General features: G+C 41.9%; 2 protein-coding genes across 5 annotated transcripts in view; both read right to left on the bottom strand.

Moving 5' to 3' along the window:
* Window positions 1-22352, bottom strand: part of rabgap1l (RAB GTPase activating protein 1-like) — a 118638-nt gene that overhangs the window by 71685 nt on the left and 24601 nt on the right. For all 4 annotated transcript variants that reach the window (XM_063013291.1, XM_063013292.1, XM_063013293.1 and 1 more), the window contains exon 13: window positions 21708-21858. In XM_063013291.1, coding sequence (XP_062869361.1) covers window positions 21708-21858 — 151 coding nt within the window. The remainder of the gene's footprint in view (window positions 1-21707; window positions 21859-22352) is intronic.
* gpr52 (G protein-coupled receptor 52) lies at window positions 8740-9928 on the bottom strand. The gene has a single exon (XM_063013232.1). The coding sequence runs from the start codon at window positions 9850-9852 to the stop codon at window positions 8740-8742; it is 1113 nt and encodes a 370-aa protein (XP_062869302.1). The 5' UTR covers window positions 9853-9928.

Raw genomic sequence — 22352 nt, 5'->3', positions numbered from 1 at the left:
AGTATCCCAAGACTTTAGCAATTAATTACAGTTTATTTTCATCATGCTTTATACCAGTTGGCTCTAAACTGATATTGCAGTGTAAAAATAATTTACTGTAACCATCATGTATATCAGTGGGAAACCCTGTCTGGTAAATTACTTTATTTATTTATCAGGATTTTAACATCATGTAACACTTTGGTTACATTCATGACAGGACAGGTAGTTACTGGTTACACAAAATTCATAAGTTCAAGTTTAATGTCAAACACAGTCACGGTGAATTTTGTATCTCTAGCTCACCTCACTTGCACGTCTTTGTACTGTGGGAGGAAACCGGAGCTCCCGGAGGAAACCCACACAGACATGGGGAGAACATGCACACAGAAACTGCACACAGAAAGGACCAGGACACCCCCCTACCCCCCTTCCGTCTTGTAAAACAGTACATGTAGCAAAACAATGCTAATGACTGCAACCCAGAGAACCATCAAATTCTGCCTGTGCAAAAGAGGTAAATACAAAAGCTTGACTTCCTGTAGAGTTGTTTGTACCAAAAAATCTGGTACTTGCGGTAAGTTCATATTTGTGACATTTCTGGAGAAAAAAAAACAAGGGTAATGAAAAGGTCTGAGCAGCAGCATGGTCAGCATGTGGTCTAATAATATCCCAAAGCCACCTACAGTAGTGTAACATGGTGAGACATCATCAGCTCAACCCCTCCATACACTCCATACACAGAGCTGACACGGGGCTTTCCTTCAAACGAAAAGTGTGAGTTATGCATCAGAGACGACCCCCCACAGAGAGCAGCCATGCCGAGTCTGGAATAAAGTGAATGTTAAACCCAGTAAACCAGACCGAGGTGATAAGATGTCCCCCTTTTAACCACAGTGTTACCAATTACTTGTCAACCACAATCATGCTAAGTCAAAGCACTGCTACACTGGAACTTGGAATAAAAAAACAAGCAGTATTTTGTATGAGCTCCGGGCATCAGCTCGGACCTGAGGGACACATTCCAGCCCTGGCACATGGTCACACTGTCACAGCTAACAAAATCATTTTGGTCCACGGTTTCAGACTTGCTGAATATTAAACAGTGCAATTTCTTTAAAAGCCCCGTGGGGAACATGAGATGCCACTTGTAATCCTTCAAAAAATAAAAAAAAATTCTTTTAAAAATGGCCGACACTCATAAAGCTCATAAATCTCACTGACATTAGAGTTTTACTGTGAGTCTGAGATTACAAGTCTTATAATTTACTAGTTTTATTCTGGGTTAATGGTTCAGCACTGGGATTTGAAGGGTACATATTAATAAAAATCTCATCCACACATTATTTATTATCATATGTAAAACCAAAGCAAGATATACTGTTATACTAATCTAAACCAGCCCCCAGTCAGAAGAGATTGCTGCATCAGTAATTAGGGAAAATTAAACACTGCACATCTCTTGTGTGTGTGTATAATATGTGGGCAGTTGTAGCCTAGCAGTTAAGGTACTGGATTAGTAATCTAAAAGTTGCAGGTTCAAGCCCCACCACTGCCAGGATGCAAACTGTTGGGCCCTTGAGCAAGGTCCTTAACCCTCAATTGCTCAGACAATATACTCTTACTCTAAGTTGCTTTGGATAAAAGCGTCTGCTAAATGCCGTAATTGTAAAATGTAAGTTGTTTAACAAACATGATTCGCATATTTTGCCTGATGCCCCAATATTCAGGTAGAACAATGCTGACCTTGTATTTATTTATTAGCAATTTAGTGTCATGTTTTACACACTTTGGTTACATTCATGACAGGATTCATCTGTTTAATGTCAAACACAGTCGTGGACAATTTTGTATCTCCAATTCACCTCAGTTACATGTTTATATATTGTGGGAGGAAACCGGAGCTTCCGGAAGAAACCAACGCAGACACGGTGAGTCCATCTGGGAATCAAACCCAGGAACTTCTTGCTGTGAAGCGACAGTGCTATCCACTCATCCCAGAAACCACCGTGCCACCCTAATGACCTTGTAAAACCAAGTAGTGTCGTCGAGAGTAGCTTCAAATTTCCAGATGCATCTTAATTCTTATATTTTGCTTGTCAGGTTCATGTTACTGTACTACATTACTGACATGTCACACTACCATGTTTTGGTTTCAGTAAAGCTTGACAAAGCCATATTGAGATGAAATTCTGGTATGTATAATAGTTTGATGGATTGCTATAATGTTGACAGTGAAGGTTAAGGTTGAATCCCTATACAAAAATGTGAAAAGCCTTTCCAGATGAGTGGAGACTGTTATAGCCGTGTTGGTGGTTCAACTCCATGTTAATGCTCATAATTCTGGAATGCGATGTCCAACAAACTCATGGCTATGTGGCTGCATACTCCTAGTAAACCCTAGGTCCCCTGTTTGATGCCAAAACAGCCCAGCAACCGTGATCCACTGTGTATTCTGACACCTTTCTATCAGAACCAGCAAGAACTTCTTCAGCTATTTGAGCTACAGTAGCTCGTCTGTTGGAGCCTTCACTCTCCACGTGCATCAATGAGCCTTGGACGCCCATGACCCTGTCGCCAGTTTACCACTGTTCCTTCCTTGGACCACTTTTGATAGATGTTGACCACTGCAGACCGGGACACACCCCACAAGAGCTGCAGTTTTGGAGATGCTCTGACACAGTCGTCTAGCCATCACAATTTGGCCCTCGTCAAACTCGCTCAAATCCTCATGCTCGCCTGTTTTTCCTGCTTCTAACATCAACTTTGAGGATAAAATGCTCACTTGCTGCCTAATATATCCCACCCACTAACACGTGCCGTGATTATATATATATATATATATATACAGTGTATCACAAAAGTGAGTACACCCCTCACATTTCTGCAAATATTTTATTATATCTTTTCATGGGACAACACTATAGACATGAAACTTGGATATAACTTAGAGTAGTCAGTGTACAGCTTGTATAGCAGTGTAGATTTACTGTCTTCTGAAAATAACTCAACACACAGCCATTAATGTCTAAATAGCTGGCAACATAAGTGAGTACACCCCACAGTGAACATGTCCAAATTGTGCCCAAATGTGTCGTTGTCCCTCTCTGGTGTCATGTGTCAAGGTCCCAGGTGTAAATGGGGAGCAGGGCTGTTAAATTTGGTGTTTTGAGTACAATTCTCTCATACTGGCCACTGGATATTCAACATGGCACCTCATGGTAAAGAACTCTCTGAGGATGTGAGAAATAGAATTGTTGCTCTCCACAAAGATGGCCTGGGCTATAAGAAGATTGCTAACACCCTGAAACTGAGCTACAGCATGGTGGCCAAGGTCATACAGCGGTTTTCCAGGACAGGTTCCACTCGGAACAGGCTTCGCCAGGGTCGACCAAAGAAGTTGAGTCCACGTGTTCGGCGTCATATCCAGAGGTTGGCTTTAAAAAATAGACACATGAGTGCTGCCAGCATTGCTGCAGAGGTTGAAGACGTGGGAGGTCAGCCTGTCAGTGCTCAGACCATACGCCGTACACTGCATCAACTCGGTCTGCATGGTCGTCATCCCAGAAGGAAGCTGACGCACAAGAAAGCCCGCAAACAGTTTGCTGAAGACAAGCAGTCCAAGAACATGGATTACTGGAATGCCCTGTGGTCTGACGAGACCAAGATAAACTTGTTTGGCTCAGATGGTGTCCAGCATGTGTGGCGGCGCCCTGGTGAGAAGTACCAAGACAACTGTATCTTGCCTACAGTCAAGCATGGTGGTGGTAGCATCATGGTCTTGGGCTGCATGAGTGTTGCTGGCACTGGGGAGCTGCAGTTCATTGAGGGAAACATGAATTCCAACATGTACTGTGACATTCTGAAACAGAGCATGATCCCCTCCCTTCGAAAACTGGGCCTCATGGCAGTTTTCCAACAGGATAACGACCCCAAACACAACCTCCAAGATGACAACTGCCTTGCTGAGGAAGCTGAAGGTAAAGGTGATGGACTAAACCCAATTGAGCACCTGTGGCGCATCCTCAAGTGGAAGGTGGAGGAGTTCAAGGTGTCTAACATCCACCAGCTCCGTGATGTCATCATGGAGGAGTGGAAGAGGATTCCAGTAGCAACCTGTGCAGCTCTGGTGAATTCCATGCCCAGGAGGGTTAAGGCAGTGCTGGATAATAATGGTGGTCACACAAAATATTGACACTTTGGGCACAATTTGGACATGTTCACTGTGGGGTGTACTCACTTATGTTGCCAGCTATTTAGACATTAATGGCTGTGTGTTGAGTTATTTTCAGAAGACAGTAAATCTACACTGCTATACAAGCTGTACACTGACTACTCTAAGTTATATCCAAGTTTCATGTCTATAGTGTTGTCCCATGAAAAGATATAATGAAATATTTGCAGAAATGTGAGGGGTGTACTCACTTTTGTGATACACTGTATATATATATATATTTATATAAATGACAAGCATTTTCACAAAACAATAGTAACCTACATTTCCACCTAATAACAACCTGCTGAAGTGTCACTATGGGTGGACACTGTAAGGTCAAACTTTGCCTGAAGCAGTGAAGGGCCTCAGACGTACAGCGAGTAGCCCCTTGGCACTCATGGTTTATTCATGCAGGTCCTGAGGTCTAAAGACTCCCATGATTATAAAAACACATGATGTGCTCATTAGATTTGCAAAAAGGTCGTTTAATTTTTCCACCTCTGACACCACGTTCCTCTGCTGTAATTTCTGTTTGATAGGAAGCTGGAACGTCTGCAGCAGCTGGTCAGGATGATACAACCTGCTGAGACTGAGGAGAAGAGCGATCAGGGAACGTAACGTGCATTATGCTGCAGACAGGACCAAATATTAAAGTCCTTCACGCAGGCAAGAACGGATACTCTGGAATTATTAGAAACTCGTCATTCACTTGCTTTAAGAAGTGACCACGTCAGGTTAACACTGGGACATTTTAACCAAAAATGAACAGCCAGTTTAGAATTTTTCTATGCGTAACTTGTGATCTAGAAACTCTTTCTGGTTTTGTAAGCTTTAGAAATGCTGTATACTGTCCATAAATATCTCGGATGTACGTAGGTGTAGTTTTAGACATTAAGTTTTAAACATTAGTGCCAAGCCTCGACTCACTCATGCCTCGTCTTTCCTGGATGCTCCTTTATATCCCATTTATATCCCATCACATCATGTTACACAAGCCCACTACTGCTGAGATCTGGGTTCGCACCTTTGCAGTGCAATCAGCCAGCCAGGCATCAACACAGACATGATTGGCTATGTCTGGATCGAGTCTGGCTTGGGCCGAAGCCCTGTGATGGACTGGCACCCTAGCTATTAAGATATTCCTGCCTTGAGCCCAGTGTTCAATGGTGAAACCAGAACCACTGCAACCTTGACCAGGATATTACATGGCAATCAGTGTGATTAAATAAATTGTAACAGCCCTACATATGACCTAAATACAGGCAGATAATTTGTTAACTCAGGGGTTTAGGGCTAATTAAGGTTTTTACATGCCTAGTTATTATCTCACAGACAGAAGTGCAATTACGACAATAATCAACCGTTATCGATTTTCATTTAGTGGACACAGTGGGAGGGAAAAATGAGGAAACAGGAAGCACAAAATGCTCTGAACTTCCTAACCAAGAAATAATGTTCAGTCAGAGTAGAACATTTCGATTCTGTTCACCTTTATTATGTTGGAAGCAACAGCAAAACTACTTCTCACAAAACTTATAAAATAAAAAAATATATACTGCAGAATTTAGTTTTGGTTTCTGACATCAAAAAGAAACAAAAGTACAAAAAAATCAACAGGTAAATGAACAGTAATCTAGGTCCACGTACATCACAAAATGCTCCATCGATGGAGAGGTGATATAATCAGTAGAAAACAAACACAGCTACACATAAATACTCCAGTTTACCAGCTAATAATATCCATTTCATCATTACAAAATAAGTGAATAAATACATTATTTGTATCATCTGAATGATTCTAATTTAAAACGTGGTAATGCCCTCAGTACTTTGATACACCAAATGTTTGCACATTGTTTAATGCATATTTACTAGGCTAGTTCTTTTCTATAATGTAAAAAGCAGCAATGTCTAATATTTGTACAAATCTGAGTGTAAGTACCAGTACCTAAAACTATATTTTAAGAGCAAACTGACCAGAAATTTCTGGTGTTTTAAAAGGATCTGCTTTCATATCAGGTTAAAGTATCTTCATAAAATTTGAACATGAAACATTGATGCATTTCCCTTAACAATAGTAAACTAATGATCCGGACGTACAGAGCCAGCACAGTTACACATACGTGGGGTGGACCAACAGAAACACCACATCAAAAAGGGAGCTTGACTTTATTTGAATAGGTAAGGTTGTTTTCCCAAGTAATATTTGACAAGTAACAGAGTTCTAAAGTAACCTATTAGTGGGTGACTGGACTGTGGGTGCATCAGACACAAAAAACTGTGGCAAACTGCATTAAAAAAGGTTAAAGGTCACTGACATGAAAAGACAGTGCTATACAGGATGGTAGCTAAATGCCCCAAAGTGCCACGGTCACCAAAATAATTACAGAAATAATTAGGCACCTTTATAAGCCTGTCATGAAAAATGGTCCATTGTGAGAGCAAACAGGAGCAATTAAGACTGCACTCCCAAAAGCATTTGTATAAAAAATAATCTTAGTGTGATTTTTTCCATCCTTTCCAATTTTCCACCTCTGGATTGATTTATGTTTAAAGAACAAAACTGCCCACAATGTCTGAGGCTAAGTGTCCACAGCGTCCAGTACAAGTCACTGGGTCCGATGCTTGCTCTGCATGGTTGTGTAACAGCTATTACGTGGCAGTATTTATAGAACTAGACACCACTTATAAAACTCCTTGATTTCCTATTCCAGGTTAAAAATGCCCCTATGCATACCTCAGATATTCAAGAGTGAACAGCAGGACTTGGGCACCTTCAATGGACTCCCATATTATTAGAATGAAATATTATTAAAACATTATGATGAGTTATTTAGACAACAAAGCTAACCCACGCCCCCTCCGACACGTGGGCAGCAGCCGTATGCATTTTGTCACCTACACTTTGACGAGTGCAGTGCAGATCAGCACTGTGTGCGGAGAGACACGCCCTGACAGCACTCTTTTCTCATCTCTGTGCAGGCACCATCAATCAGCCAGCAGAGGTCGTAATTGCATTAATTATGAGAGAGACCCTATACGGCTTAATCCCACCCCTATCTGAACAACAGGCCAATCGTTGTTCATGTGGTTGCTCAGCCCAGCCAGCAGGCAGAGCTGAGATTCGATACGATGTATTAGAGATCCAGCTCTGGTGTTCCAGCGTTTGTTATTACCGCTGCGCCACCTGAGCGGCCTCGGCTCTTTGATTTCTTAGCAAGATCATTTAGGACTGGTCTGACACTTTAACATCATATTATTGTGGGTTTCTGTTATTTTGTCCATCCCATGTAAGTGTTTTGAAGTGAAGGAACTGTACATTACAGAGTGGTATGTTGGTAGAACGGCTAAAGCAATCCTGCATAAAAAAATGAAATAAAAACCCTCAGGAAAATGACCGTTTATGACACTTGGCTGATTACACACCAAGCCCTAACACCCGAAACAATTATGCATTAATAACTAATGATTCAATAGATGTTTGATTTGTTGTCAATAATTAAAAATAACAGATTAAAACGTAATGACATTAAAGAGCTGTGCAAAGAACAAGCAAAATGTTCGCTGGAATCAAATAAAATTGCAAAGTCATTTAATGTATATATATAAAAAAGGTTTTAATCTACAAAGTTCATTTTTCACAGTCAAAGAAATAAACATGTCATGGAAATCACAGGTGCAAACAATATTCTGCTTGCATACAAGGAAATCTGCACTTGGACTGAACCTTATGCTGATTTAACCAAAAAAAGAGCCAAGTTTGCTGTATTGTGGGTTTTTCCGAAGTGTTAGAGTCATCGCAGTGAAACGAGTCTAATTACACAGCCGCAAAGCATTCACCACTGGGAACAGAGTATTGTTCACATTGTGCGTTTGGAATCATTCAGCATCGCTAGTTAAACATCTGGAATGCATATCAATGACTTGGATCGACTGCTTTTGCATTTTTTTTTATTTAAAACCTTGTAATAATCTGTATCTAAAACACCGACACTGTGCTGTAAGACTAACGGAAGTCTTCATGCTTAGCTGCGATTAGGCCACACGGCTCTACTTTGCTTTTAAAACATTTTCACATCATCCTTAAGCCACGTCCTTTAGGTTTAGCAGCCGTTTGGTAGCACACAGTATATAAAAATATACTAATCTAAAATCCACAGAGTGACGTCAGTAGCAACAGACAGCTTAAAACCAGTCATTCTTCTGGTTTGACTGGAGAGGAGTTGTGGTTTACTTCATCTTAGCAGCTTTATTTCCATTAGACCTTCCAAAACAACGAAGATCTGCTCAGATCTGCTGTTCAGTAATACTAAACTAGGCAGGGCAGGTCATTTCTAATCTAACAGGTAGTCAACCTTGGTCAGAAATGTTGTTTACCAATGTAAAATTTGGTTTAACCCAGCAAGGTTAACCTTTCACCACCAGGAATGCAACCTTAAATCATTGTTGCATCTGTACTACTGCAATATCTTTCAGCATATTCCTTCTGCTTCTGAGAAACATTCCCTGCAACATTTATCAGCCCACGACTTTCACAGCGGACTTCAGATTGAACATGAGTTGGCTCTTTTCCTAGGCTTCGGCTCTCTGAAGTCCATGTCATCATGGGCACAAGGGCTGAAAGAACAGGAGGAGCAGAGCGTCTGCGAGAGCCTACGCATGCCCAGCCGGAACACACTGTTTGACAGACTGTAGATGACGCAGTTGCAGAAGCTATTGCTGATCGCCAACCAGGTGGTGATGAATGACAAAGCAGGGCTGTCCAAGATGTGCGAGCTCTCCAGGAGAAAGTAGATAATGTAGGGAAGCCAGAGCATGTAAAAGACGCTGGTGATTCTGAAGAGCACCATGGCGTAGCGTCTGTCGGGGCCGTGGCCTGCGTGGTTTCCTCCCTCGCCGGCCTCCATTTCTGCGCTGGGAAAGCGAGCCCTTCGCTCACTTATCTCTCGGTTGTGTTGCTGGCAGATGCGGAAGATGTGAAAGTACGTGAAGCAGACTACGAGCGCTGCTGGGGCGTACAGCAGGCACACCACGAAGCCGGTAAACAGCGCAGAGGTCGGCCAGGAATGGGCACACCACTCGAAGATATCCCCATGGTATCCAGGCTTCCCCCAACCGAAGAAGGACGGAAGAAACACTGTACAGGAGTAGATCCAAATCATGATGATGCAGCAGCGCAAACGGCAAGGTGTGACGAGCTGGTTGTAGGAAAGGGGTTTCGTTATGGCCAGGTAGCGATCCACACTTATGCAGGCCAGGCAGGCCATAGAGACACTCTTTAGCACTGAAATGACGTAACTAAACACCTGGCAGGTCAAAGGTTCCTGGATGCCAGTCGGGTAGTGCAGCAGAGAGAACGTGGGCACCAGGCAGCTTAGGCCCACCAGCAAGTCAGCATAAGCCATGGTCTGGATGAAGTAGCTAGTGGTGTAGTGGTGCAGCAAGGGGGCACAGTGGAACACGAAGATGACGGTCAAATTTCCAGCAATGATAAGCACAGTAAGCAGCACGATGAGAGCCGTCTCAAAGACGCAAGTGTCCATGCCGTCATTTTGAGCCCAGCTTAGAGGACAGGAGTGGTTAAAGGTCACACTAAAAGTACTGTCAAGACTGCTGTTTGCAGCAGGGACGGGTTCGATCTGTCTTGACTGATTCATCGTTCTGGCCCTGTCTAGTCAGTTAAGATTGTTTGGGTTTATCCTTGACGCAGACTGACTGTAGCCAAAACCCAAGTGTGCCCTTTGCCAGTAATCTCCTTAAACAAACACCGCTGGCTTATTGTTTCTCACATTGTGTGTCTTCAAAATAAACACCGTCAAAAATCAATCAATGCTGAAGAGAAACAGAAGTTCATCTGTCTGTTCCAATCGGTCATGCTTTAAAACAGACACAAAAACAAGCTACTACTGAAACGGTATCAAAAACAGCAGCATATCGGAGCTGATCGGCAACAAGCCGGCAGAGTCCACCAGGGCTAACGGAGCTCCCTCGAGAAGCCGCAACATCAGCGTCTACTGATTTCCTAGAGAGTCCTTACAAGGGCAAAGCACAAGGGATTAGAGGTCATGGCAAGCAAAACTAGAGACGAGGCACAACAGTTTCCCATGTGTTTGCCCCATCAGCATCAAACGATACTGCTAATGTTATATTTCCCTTGATTCAAATGAACAGAAAAATCAATGGAAAGAAAATAATATATTGTATTAAAAGCTCACAGGTCTAAAAAGTTTAATTTCCAAAAGGAAAAGGACATTTTTCTACTAACCAAGAACTTTGTTATAGGGGTTTTGTTTGAAAGGAATAACCTAAAGACCACTGGATGCCCCTGTGAGCCTTAGTCCAAAATTTACTCTGTAAAGGATCTTGTCAATCTTCTTGTTTTTAAAGACTTTTTTGAGACCGTCTGTCCTGTTCCCAGCTGTGTAGTTGGGGCAAAATAGAAAAAAATAAATAAATAAGCATTAGGGCGGCATGATGTGCATTGTGGCAGAAAGAGTGCCTCCGGTCTGCTTATTCCCAATCCATTTACATTCCCAGAAACTTGAGGCAAATAAGAGGGAAATAGGAACAGAATCAGGTCATCTTAGAAGAACGACCGGTATTTCCAAAGGGTCCGTCCTCATAAAGTCGACTCCTGGACAAAGAGATACGAGTTATGATATCCAGGTTTGGGCAGGATGTGTGGATCCATCTTTCCATTAACAAAGCAGTTCACAGTTCTTTCCCTTCCAAAATAAAAGTAATTCTGTTGCAGCTGTACATCGTAACTTTGTCCGTTTTGTGATCCATCAGTTTGTGATATTGTTAGATAAGTCCATGTGCAAGGCTTCTTCAGTTCTGTATGAGGAACTTCTCAGCTAATGGAACCATTGCGAGCACAAAACGTAAAACAATTTGCTGGTAACAAAAGTGTGCACCTCTGTCGGCGAGCAGATACCAGTCCGTCGGTGAACGCGTCTCATATTTCGAGATTAAAATCAGCAAATCAGCAAAAGGAAAAAAAGAATAAAAATTCCACCGGCTGATAAACCACCACTGACTCGTGCAGAAAAAAATTCAATCCTAAAGACAAGCCGAAAGCAGCAGCTTTAAAAGGCGTCAGAGCAGCACTGATAAGCAGCCGTGTGCCGCCGGTACAGAAGGAAAGATGCTGCGAGTGCCTTCCACTTCCCTCTCTTAGCGGGCTTGTGCTCTCTCTTTTTCCACACACTCGCTCTCTCGCTGTCAAGCTCTTCTGTTCTCTCTCACTCTCTCTTGCTGATCTTTCATGCTCTCCCTCTCTCACACACACTCTCTCTTGTACACTCTCTCTTCACCTTCCCGTCCTGCGCTTTGGGCTGCACCTGTGGTCCTCTCTCTCTACTCCTCCTGCATTCTCATATTATCTTCCATACAGGACGACTTCTATTTAAAACCAATCAAAAGATTTTTTTCCCCCATTTCCAGATCTCCAACCGTTTCTTGCCCCAATTTCCTTCCTTTCCTTACGTTTTACACTCTCCCCCTCTCTACTCTCTTTACACTCTTTAACGCTGCTCTCTCCTCCCCCTACCAACTTCGAGTCGCTAGCATGTGCCGGTGACCAAACAAGGCTATCCCTGCCCCTTGGTTACCGTTGCCAGGCATTTTAGGTGGCCAGGACCCTCCTACAGAGCATCTGACACGGTGTAACAAACAGAAACCAATTAGAGATTAAAGGGGGTGGTGGAGGTGAGTGGTTTGGGATGGCGCTGGCCACTTTATGGCCAAACCAGTTTGGATGCAACGGATCTACACTGATCAATAGATTTACATGATTTAATAATGTATTTTCTAATCAGACAAAATACCATCTTATACTCTCTGACCAGTAGTGGCAGGTGTGAGGTCAATAACAGGTACCTATTTCAAAACTGAGGGCTCTAATATGGATTTGCCCTCCTCTGTGGTTCGATCAAAATCATAACTGTGAGAATTTGTCTCAGTTTAGTTAAAATAGTGTTTCTTTGGCTCACAATTGACATTCATCTAAGCTCTGTGCAGACCACTGGATGTTTATTCACACCAAACTGACCAAATCATGCCTCTATAGACCACACTAAAGCAAAAACATGCTGGAACAGCTACAGTTGCTACCAAGTTGAACGCATATCAAGTTTTTTGTCAAATTTACTGTAACTGTTGTGTGTAGAATTTGACTTCTCACAGTGTACAAAGCTGAAGGAACAGCTGGTAATGTCCTCGTACCAAATGCCACAGGACTCCTTCAGATGTCTAGTGGAGTCCATGTCTCGGCAGGTCAGATGTAATTTGAAAACATATTTACATTTGCGGCATTTAGCGGACACTTTTATCCAAAGCTACTGACAATTATGACCGACACATAGAATTTGAGCAATTAAAGGTTAAAAGCCTTGCTCAGGAGTCCAACAGTGGTTTGTTTGTTTGTTTGTTTATTAGGATTTTAACGTCATGTTTTACACTTTGGTTACATTCATGACAGGAACGGTAGTTACTCATTACACAAGGTTCATCAGTTCACAAGGTTATATCGAACACAGTCATGGACAATTTTGTATCTCCAGTTCACCTCACTTGCACGTCTTTGGACTGTGGGAGGAAACCGGAGCGCCTGGAGGAAACCCACGCGGACACGGGGAGAACATGCAAACTCTACACAGAAAGGACCCGGACCGCCCCACCTGGGGATCGAACACCAGGACCTTCTTGCTGTGAGGCGACAGTGCTGCCCCTCCCAACAGTGGTGACATTTCGGATCAGTACACCAGCACCCTAACCACTGAGCTAAGGCTGCCCATTTAGGTTTGGTGCTCCTATTCTGGCTCACTGGTGACAGTAATCAATAATCAAATTCAAAGTGGAATCACACCATGATTATTTATTTATCAGTCACAGTCCAATCTATATTTTCTCTGTAAACACCAGCCACTCAAATGCAGTAGAGACTAAATGATTAGATTTTCTGCACCTTCCAAAACCGAGCAACAGTGGAACCCCAGTTCCAACCATAAGGGGATGTTAATAATTCATCAAAAAGAGGAAGAAAAGTTTGATAAAAGAGCCATCACTAGTTGATAACACACCCTGTTATCTGTTATCTTCTGTTTCTTTCGACTCCCACCAACCACACTGGGTGGGAACTGTAGGTTGTCAGTACTCGTTATAATGGCTGCTCAAATCCAGGTCAAGTTGCCAACGGCACTGATTCTAGTTTGCGGAAGTATAAAGACATGTTTTTTTCTCATTTCAGAGCTTTACGTGATTTACTGCCCAACATTTTAAGATTCGGATAAGGGAACCACACAACCAGTCCGACCAACTGGGCACAAACCAACCGACCAAGATCTGTGTAACCGATGTCTCAGTAAATATGGACTGCATTAAGATACATGTCAAAACAAGACTCTGTTGTGGGGGGAGGTTGAGGGTATAGAAGCCGTCCTGCAGCTGGCTGGATAAGACCAGAGAACATTGTGAGAAACGGCCTCTGGTTACACAAATGCTTCTTATATAGCTCGTCAGACACATGCAGCCTGAGAAAGAGCTTATGGGTCAATGAGTTCTCCCTAAAATCTGATTTTGGCAGTGATCTGTTTAATGGGTGCAGCTGGTAGAGTAGGTACCACACAGCAACATGCTTTCTGAGCTTCTGGGTTCCAGGATTTGTGTATGTTCTTCTCACGTCCATGATGTTTCATTCAGGTACCAATATGCAGATACTGAAGTACCCAGCTGATATAGATAAACGTAGTAGATTTAGTAACAGCAGAATTGAGGCAGACTAATGAAAATACACATATAGCATTGATTTTTTTAGGCTGCTGACAGCTATACAGTTAATTGAATTGATGGTTCAGTCTGATTTACAGCCAAGCCTGCACTTAAAAAAAATAATACTATGTTCTAATCCACATAGTACAGATGTTATTACAGACTGGACTGAATAATGAAGAAATCCAGCTGTTTACATCGTTATTTTTTTGCCAGTTATAACTTCTAGTTCAATTTAATTTTGTTTATGTATGATGTGTGTGTCTTCCGCTGCTGGGATCCCTGATTGCAGTCGAGGTGGGTATATTGCTGCTCACGCCTCCTCCGACCCCTGCGCAGCCCTTTGAGGAACCCTTTTTCACCTATGCATTCTGCACAGACGCCACTCTATCTGCTAATCCAGGTCCTTACACAGCGTTTGAAGACCCCACCCACATAATCCGGTCATCCCGCCCTAGCAGAAGCGTGTCTGCTGCAGGCACTGCCAATTATGTCCGCTAGATGGCGCCCAGCCGACCGGTGGCAACGGCAAGTTTTGATCCGAGGAGTTTAGAATCTCGGCGCTGGTGTGCTAGCGGAAAATCCTGCTGCGCCACCTGGGTACCAATAATGCATTATTTTAGACTCTCTGACCAGTAGTGGCAGGTGTGAGGTCAATAACAGGTACACTTTATTGTCAACAGTATGTAGACACCTAATCATGAGCTTATTTGATGTCCTATTTCAAAACTAAGGGCTCTAATATGGATTTACCCTCCTCTGTGGTTCTATCAAAATCATAACTGTGGGAATTTCTGTCAGTTTAGTTAAAAGTGTTTGTTAGGTCAGACACCAATGTACAAGATGAGCAGAATCTTTGCAACAACAAACCTTATCAAGATCATATAGTGATTTAAATGAATTAATAATGTATTTTCTAATCAGACAAAATACTATTTTATCCTCTCTGACAAGTAGTAGTAGGTGTGCGGTAAATAACAGGTACACTTTATGGTCAAAAGTATGTGGACACCTAATCATGAGCTTATTTGACATCCTATTTCAAAATTAAGGGCTCTAATGTAGATTTGCCATTCTTTGCAGTTCTACCAAAATCATAACTGTGTGAATGTGTCAGTTTAGTGTTTGTCAGGTTAGACACCGATGTACAAGATGAGCTTTATCTTTGCAACAACACACCTTATCAAGATCATATACTGTAAAAATGTTGTTTCTGCTATTCACCTTCCTCTCGTTTCATGACTGTCGATGGTTAAATGTGTGAACGATCAAACGCAGAAGCATCTGAGTGATTGATAGAAGTTCCTGGAAATGAGATGAATTCAATGATGTTTATATAGTGTCAGCCTCCCACGAGACACCATCACTCACATCACTGACCCTCTCAGCACAATACAGCTAATGAGCAATATCAATTTAACACGATGAATAACGTATTACTTATATACAAGGTATATAACAGTGGCGATTTCTCTAAGACTGCAAGGGAAGCTCAGCTTCCCCTAAAATGTCAAAAATTAAATGGTCAAATATGTACAGTTGTGTTAACATTTCATTGACTACAAATGCGTTCGAGTTCGTTCAGAATCAGCTACTTATCACAAATCGACCGACTCGATTTTGTTAACTCCCGTAGCGTCAATGCATTTGCCCGTAGAAGCTGAGCGTCTCTTCACTTCAACGGGACTGCATGGAACGGTTCTTTTCATTGCTTCGAAACTCGCCGGTAATTGGATAAATGCCACGATTTTGTCCCGCCCCCGGACGCTGAGCGTCTCTGGGGTGAATGGAGCTGTGGGCGGGTCTGGACACGGAGCTTCTGCAAGATGATTGGAGGATCAGTCGAAAGGCTGAATCCCGTTTTGATTGACAGCTATTTTGAGATCTACACGTCACTTAATCACTGGGAGCTTCAGTCCCATCGCGGATTTTGCGAGTGAAGTCGAAAGACAAACTGCTGCAACCCATTTCTTGGTATTTGCTTGGTGAAATTACTTGACCATTTCCATTGTTCATTGTGTAAATAAAACACACTCATAGTATTTGTTTCAGGACACTGGTCAAGTCCCTGGAAAAGACGCCTACTTGGTACGATAGGATCACAGGCCATTTTCTTGAAAAGGAACGGAGGGCAGAATTTATGTATAAATAAATTGACAAATTTTATGATGTAAGCCGACAATGAGCTTCCCCTCTTTGAAAGACCAGCAGCCGCCACTGGTATATAACCATACATTACTCAAGTATCATAGCACACGCGCTGAAGGAGCTAAGCTACAAATAAATGACTGGTTGGATGACTGGGACGTACACCACATGACCTAAAGTATGTAAACAGGACTATAGGACTTTGTTTTTATTTAGCCACGAGAGCATTAGTAAGGTCAGGTGATAATTAGATTATTATTAGTGATAATAAGCAATAAACCTGGGCTTGCAGTCAGTATTTGGATTTATAGCTGTACAGGCCTGAGTTTAGGAGAATTCCAAGAAAGAAATCACTAATCATTTCTTTATAGAGCTGCTCTGTCTCTAAACTTTTTACTTCACAATAACAGCATTTGTAGTGGTCTGGGCAGCTCTAGCAGGGCAGGAATTTGATGGATTGACTTGTTAGAAAAGTGACAATTTTAGAAAAGATAAGACTGCAAATTTTAGCAATGGCTAAAACTAATGGATAGTGGTACCCTACTGAATAAGATACTGGACTAGTGATTAGAAGGTCGCTGGTTGAAGCCCCATGATTATGCAAATTTGCCACTGTTGAGACCCTTGCAAGGCCCTTAACCCTCAATTGCTCGCACTGTATTCATTCACAAGTGTAAGTTGCCTCGAATAAAGCAATAAATGTAATGAATCCAGTAAAATCAACATACATGTGCCATGTAATATAGATCAATGTTGTAATCCTTTATTCCATTTCCTGAGCTGAACTTAAAGCTTGTTTTAGTTTCATCACTGACTACATTTAAACCCACTTACTTCTGCAAAAGCTCCCACAGCATCAACTACAAAAGAAACGCTCTTAAAAATCCAGTGTGTGCGCACGACTGACAAATGCAAATAAACCAGCAAAGATTTCATTACATGCTCCACACAGACAATAATTTACTTATGCAGACTGCCGAGGACTACATAATTAATCCTGCACGCAAATGGAAATATAAATTGGTGTGTAAGAAACAGCCTAAGAAAAAACAACATGTATAATCTAACATGCTGGAGGAAATCCAGTGATTTGTCTCAGTATCTGCGAGTTCAAAAGGAGGCTACTTGGCACAAACAATGATACGCTCGTTACTGAACTCACATTACGATTTCTCACACGTATTTCACTGCTTTATACAATTATACACATTTCTGCCGTGCTTGAATATGCACCATGAGTGCAGTTCAGCAATTAAGCTGTTAAACAGCACAATGACCTTTTGCTTTAAAATGCATCATGGCAGCATTTTAGTGGGTCTAATTATAGTCATGTTCCCTCCTGGAAAAAAAGAATCCACACTGATGTTGCTTTATAAAGCAACGCTGCTGATCACAAAGTTTCCGGCCTCGTTTTAAACTGGGACTGAAAAGAAATACCACCTCTTTCACTATTCTGAACCAGCAGACAGGAAAAGGTCAGAGAAATGTCAGCTTCATGCCTTTTTATGAAAAACACAAATAACCAGGTCTGGTTCTGCATAGAAATGTCAGGGAAGCTTCTATCAAAAGCTAAAATACTGAGAAGATAAATGATAACTAGATGTTTAGTGTCCTAAAATAATAATGTAATTTCATTAGAGTTAATTATACAGTATAAAGATCATCAGATTATTTATAAAACAGCACATTCTTAAATCTTAAAGAGACTGGGATCTATGTTGTTGCTGTTCACATTAATAAAATACATCCTTGAAACAAGTATAAACAAGATGATACATCACACAGTGATGTGAAAAAGTAACTGCCCCCTATCTAACTGCAACAATCATATCATATTTAAATGGCATTTGAATGATTTTAGATCATTTAACAAGACATGACTTTGCACAAACTGGAATTCTTAAGAGAATTTCACTAATCCTGGTCAGTGATAACATGCAGTTTTAACAGGAAATAATGGGTGCAGGCCAGGAATACCATGAAATGGGTGTAAATACATCGCAGGGCTTCGACCATCTGGCCCCTCAGACATACACAATCGTGTCTGTGTAAACCCTTGGCTGGTTGATAGAACCTAGATTTCAACCCAGATCTCAGAGGTAGTGGGCTATCATAACTGACCACTGTGCCACCTGAGCACCTCATTTTAACAATTTATTTCATTAAAAATGTTTATCCAGCATGTGTATGACTAAAAAATGAGCTATTATTTGCATTTGACTGTCGTACTGTTCCTATTCGAGAGTCTCCAAAACCGCACTAGTGTCAGTTTAGGTTTGCAGACCAGAATTAGTGTTCAACAGGAGCAAGTTTTTAGAAGGTTTTTAGGCACAGTGATGTGATTTAGGTGCTTGTCCACAGAGAAATTGTCATAATCCCATCACACAGTCTCTTAAGGTAATGGTGCACAATTGTCACTAAAATAACCTTACATCTAAACATTTACAGTGGGAAATGACTTATTGTACTGTAGCACCATTCAACATGTTAAAAGTGTTAAAAGGACCCGGGCTGCTCCACCTGGGAATCAAACCCAGGGCCTTCTCGCTGCGAAATGACAGCGCTACCCACCGAACCACTGTGCCACCCATTACAGAGAAGTGGGGACCACTTCTCTCAGTCTTGCACTTTGAGTTGAACCCCGCTTCTACACTTCAAGACAACTCGGGATTCAATTGCCACACACCAAAACATGAAGAGAAAACAGGGCTGATTTACATTTTCAATATTCCCCAAACAACCAGGAGCACATTTACTTACGATTCAATCAGGATCATAATCGATAGCGAGCCGAGAAATAACTTCTGATGTCGTGGAGCGCGGAAGCCTTTCAGCCTCTTTTTTCTGGGTTTATTAATGACCTCACGATGGCTACATCAATAACGTTATTTCAAGCTGTGTGCTGGAATAAAGCAAATCGAATGAATAAAGGACTGATTTATACCCTGTGTTACTGAACCTGTCTTATATAAGGCTGCGTATATTTAGTAGTTCATCTGGACAGCAGCTATTTTCGCTGACGTGAAAGGCGATGGGAACTGTGGCTCTGAGATTGGAAACCGGAACAGCGGAATTTACACAGCCTGGCAAGAACAGGCAGTTTGGGTATGAAAAACATTGTTAAGAAAAACAATTACCTTCCTTTTCTGTCTTTCATTATTGCTCCTCGTTTCTCTGTCACGCTTTCTCTTGTCTCGTCTTCAATAAAGACTGCACAGTATTTTAGGGTTGAATCTTGGGTGCAGCACTGAATGAGTATTGATCAGCAAAGAAAAACATCTCAAAGGTTTTCAAACATCTCCTTTTGAGTTGTGACATTTTATCACTATACGAATAACAATAAGCATTCAGCGTGCCCTTTTACAGCCCTCTCAGCCTATGTAACAGTAAAAGCGAGCCTTTAATGATGCTCTTGCGTGAGAGATATGAGCTCTGTGGAGAGCGATAATAAGGGGTTGGGGGAAAGCTGAAGGGTCTGTGCAGCCGCCTGGATGGTAAATTGATTGTGGCAGGTCAGGACCAACAGCGCAGAAGGGCAGGCAGGAAAATCCTCACCTCCAGGTGAGCTCTACAGAGTCCATTACACCATAAAGAGAACAATTCCCTCAGTCAATTTACATAGCTCACATTCTTACACGGGATGCTTGTGCAATTTATTTGAAATGGGCCATGAAAGAGTAATGGAGCATGGAAACAGTGTTTACTTATAACTAAAAATATTGAAAAATGAGTTGAAATTCTGTGTCTTGGGCCACATACGCTGCTCATTTACTGTTTTCTCTAGTCCAACACATCTTACTCATGAAGAATTGCCTAAAATGTGTGGTTATGTCGGTTAGATTAGCCGTAAAGGGGACTACCACAGGGACAGTGGTAGCCTAGTGGGTAGAGCTTTGGGCTATCAACCGGAAGATTGGCGGTTCAAATCCAGGCTCTGCTATGCAGCCACTGTTGGGTCCTTGAGCACGGCTCCTAACCCTCTCTGCTTCAGGGGCGCCGTACGATGGCTGAGCCTGCGCTCTGACCCCAGCTTCCAAACAAGCTAGGATATGCGAAGAAAGAATTTCATTGTACTGTACACCTGTACATGTATATATGACAAATAAAGTATATCTTCTTTTTCTTCTTAAAACACTTGGATATGTTCTTGGCCAACTTGCTGGTCCAATCAGACCCAACACAGGTAGCTCTGAATCTCCACGGCCTTGGTAGCAAGCAGCAGTTATCCTTCACAACCAGATTCACTTCACAAATACACTTGGATACACTGTCTATTATTAGAAAACGTCTAATGTTGCTTAGCTTTCTATGTTTGAGTACTAAACTACAAAATTACTCTAAAGAACTAAAGTCAACAACAGTCTTGTGGGAACATTCCTACCAGTCACCATTCCTGGCATGAGAACCAGTTTACCTCCAACAACAACAAGAAAGAATTAAGTTCTCAAACATGTACAAATACAACACAGCCCAGTCAAATGTGAGGGTTCTATTAATCCTTTAATGGTCTCACCAAGAAAATAATGTTTAAATAAATGATTTCTTTACATTTTTTAGTTTCTTGGGACTGTACCAACAATTCATACAATTCTTGTTCAACAAACAATTCACATTTATTTACTAGTGCACACAGTATTTTTAATGAGCCTCGACCAAACAGTTGAGATGATCACAAAAATTATGCAACTTTCATGGATGATTTTTCAGCTGCTCGCCTCAAGATGACATTTAAGTTAGAAAAACTGTTTTCTTCAAACCATCTACCAATATTTTTGAGTTAAACATGTCAACCAAGGAGTAGATTCAGCCCAAACAAGATTATTTAAATAGAGCTTATTTATACACAAGTATTTATTTTTTATTTTTTATTTTCTATTTTATTTATGCATTTTCTCCCAATTTAGTGTAGTCAATTTGTCTTCCGCTGCTGGTGGATCCCTGATTGCAGTCCAGGTGCCACGTGCAGCCCTTAACGGAACCCTTTTTCACCCATGCAATTTGCACAGGCGCTTCTCTATCCGCTAATCAGGGACCTTACACAACGCTTGAAGACCCCACCCACATAGGCCGGTCATCCCTCCCTGCAGGCACTGCCAATTATGCCCACCGACCGGTGCCAACGCCGAGTTTCGAACCGAGGAGTTCAGAATCTCGGCGCTGGTGTGCTAGCGGAATATCCCACTGTGCCATCTGGGCACCTTACCCAAGTATTTAAACTTAAATTAAATGACTGAGCAGATAATTAAAGGGTTAAACATCTGCACCACTGGAAAGATAAAACGAGATCTGAACCTGAATACTTAACTGATATATTAATCAAGCAGTGTTTTCTACAAAACTTCTGGTATGAAGTATAACTACAAACAAATAGTGTGTGATTAAAACACATAAAATCAGTTTTTTTGATTGTTTAATTGATTTGTGTTGCAACAGTGACCCAACATTAAGCTTCACACTGCTGGAAACAATTACACAAGGAGTGACCGGAGTTCTTGCTTTTTTAATAATGTCAGTTCATAAAGCCAAACAGTTGGACGGATGCACCAGGCCGAGGGCAGAGAATACAGAGTATGAGAGTACACGTCTGTCCTACCTTGGTGATGAGGATGCGATAACGTTCCAGTAGGCTTTGCTCATCCTGGCAGCCACACAGCAGTTGCCAGACTTCAGCGCGCAGCGCCTCTGGGATCCCGGGCCTCACCAGAGCAGGCAACCCCTTAGGTCGAGAGGACAGGTTCCCATGCCTGACGGGCACAACACACACAGTCTTGAACCAAAAGTAGATGTAATCTAATATGATAAAATGGATTTGGTTTTAAAACCATCTTAATTAAACGTTTCTTGCAAAATGCCTATGCATTATTTTCAGTTAATGTTCCTGTTCAGTTAATGTTAATGTGGCCCCCCCGCCCTCGCCCCCGGACACGAGAAACATAGTGGTAGCTCAGTGGTTAAAGCTCTGGTTCTGTGTTCAATTCCCAGTTCACAGCCACTCTTAAGCCCTTAAGCCCTCGACTCTCTGACCCCTGAACTCCGGAGTGACCGGCTCTGACTCCAGATTCTCTATTCTACATAGAAAATATATTATGATCATCCATCTGCAAAATCTATTTCAGATTTATAACAGGTCTGAAGTGTGGGGATTTATTTTAGGAAAGGATTTTGGGCGAGACTGTTTTACATTACTTTTTCGAAACATTAGTTTCCAATAAAGTAAAAACCAGCGAGCCGGGTCCAA

Source organism: Trichomycterus rosablanca, chromosome 17, assembly GCF_030014385.1.
Source record: "Trichomycterus rosablanca isolate fTriRos1 chromosome 17, fTriRos1.hap1, whole genome shotgun sequence".
Lineage (NCBI taxonomy): Eukaryota > Metazoa > Chordata > Actinopteri > Siluriformes > Trichomycteridae > Trichomycterus > Trichomycterus rosablanca.
The sequence above is the reverse complement of the archived record's forward strand: the minus strand, read 5'-3'. Positions and strand labels throughout refer to the sequence as shown.

Bases quoted from the DNA above. Each gene is read 5' to 3' on its own strand.
- gpr52 (XM_063013232.1), bottom strand. From the start codon at position 9,852: ATGAATCAGTCAAGACAGATCGAACCCGTCCCTGCTGCAAACAGCAGT.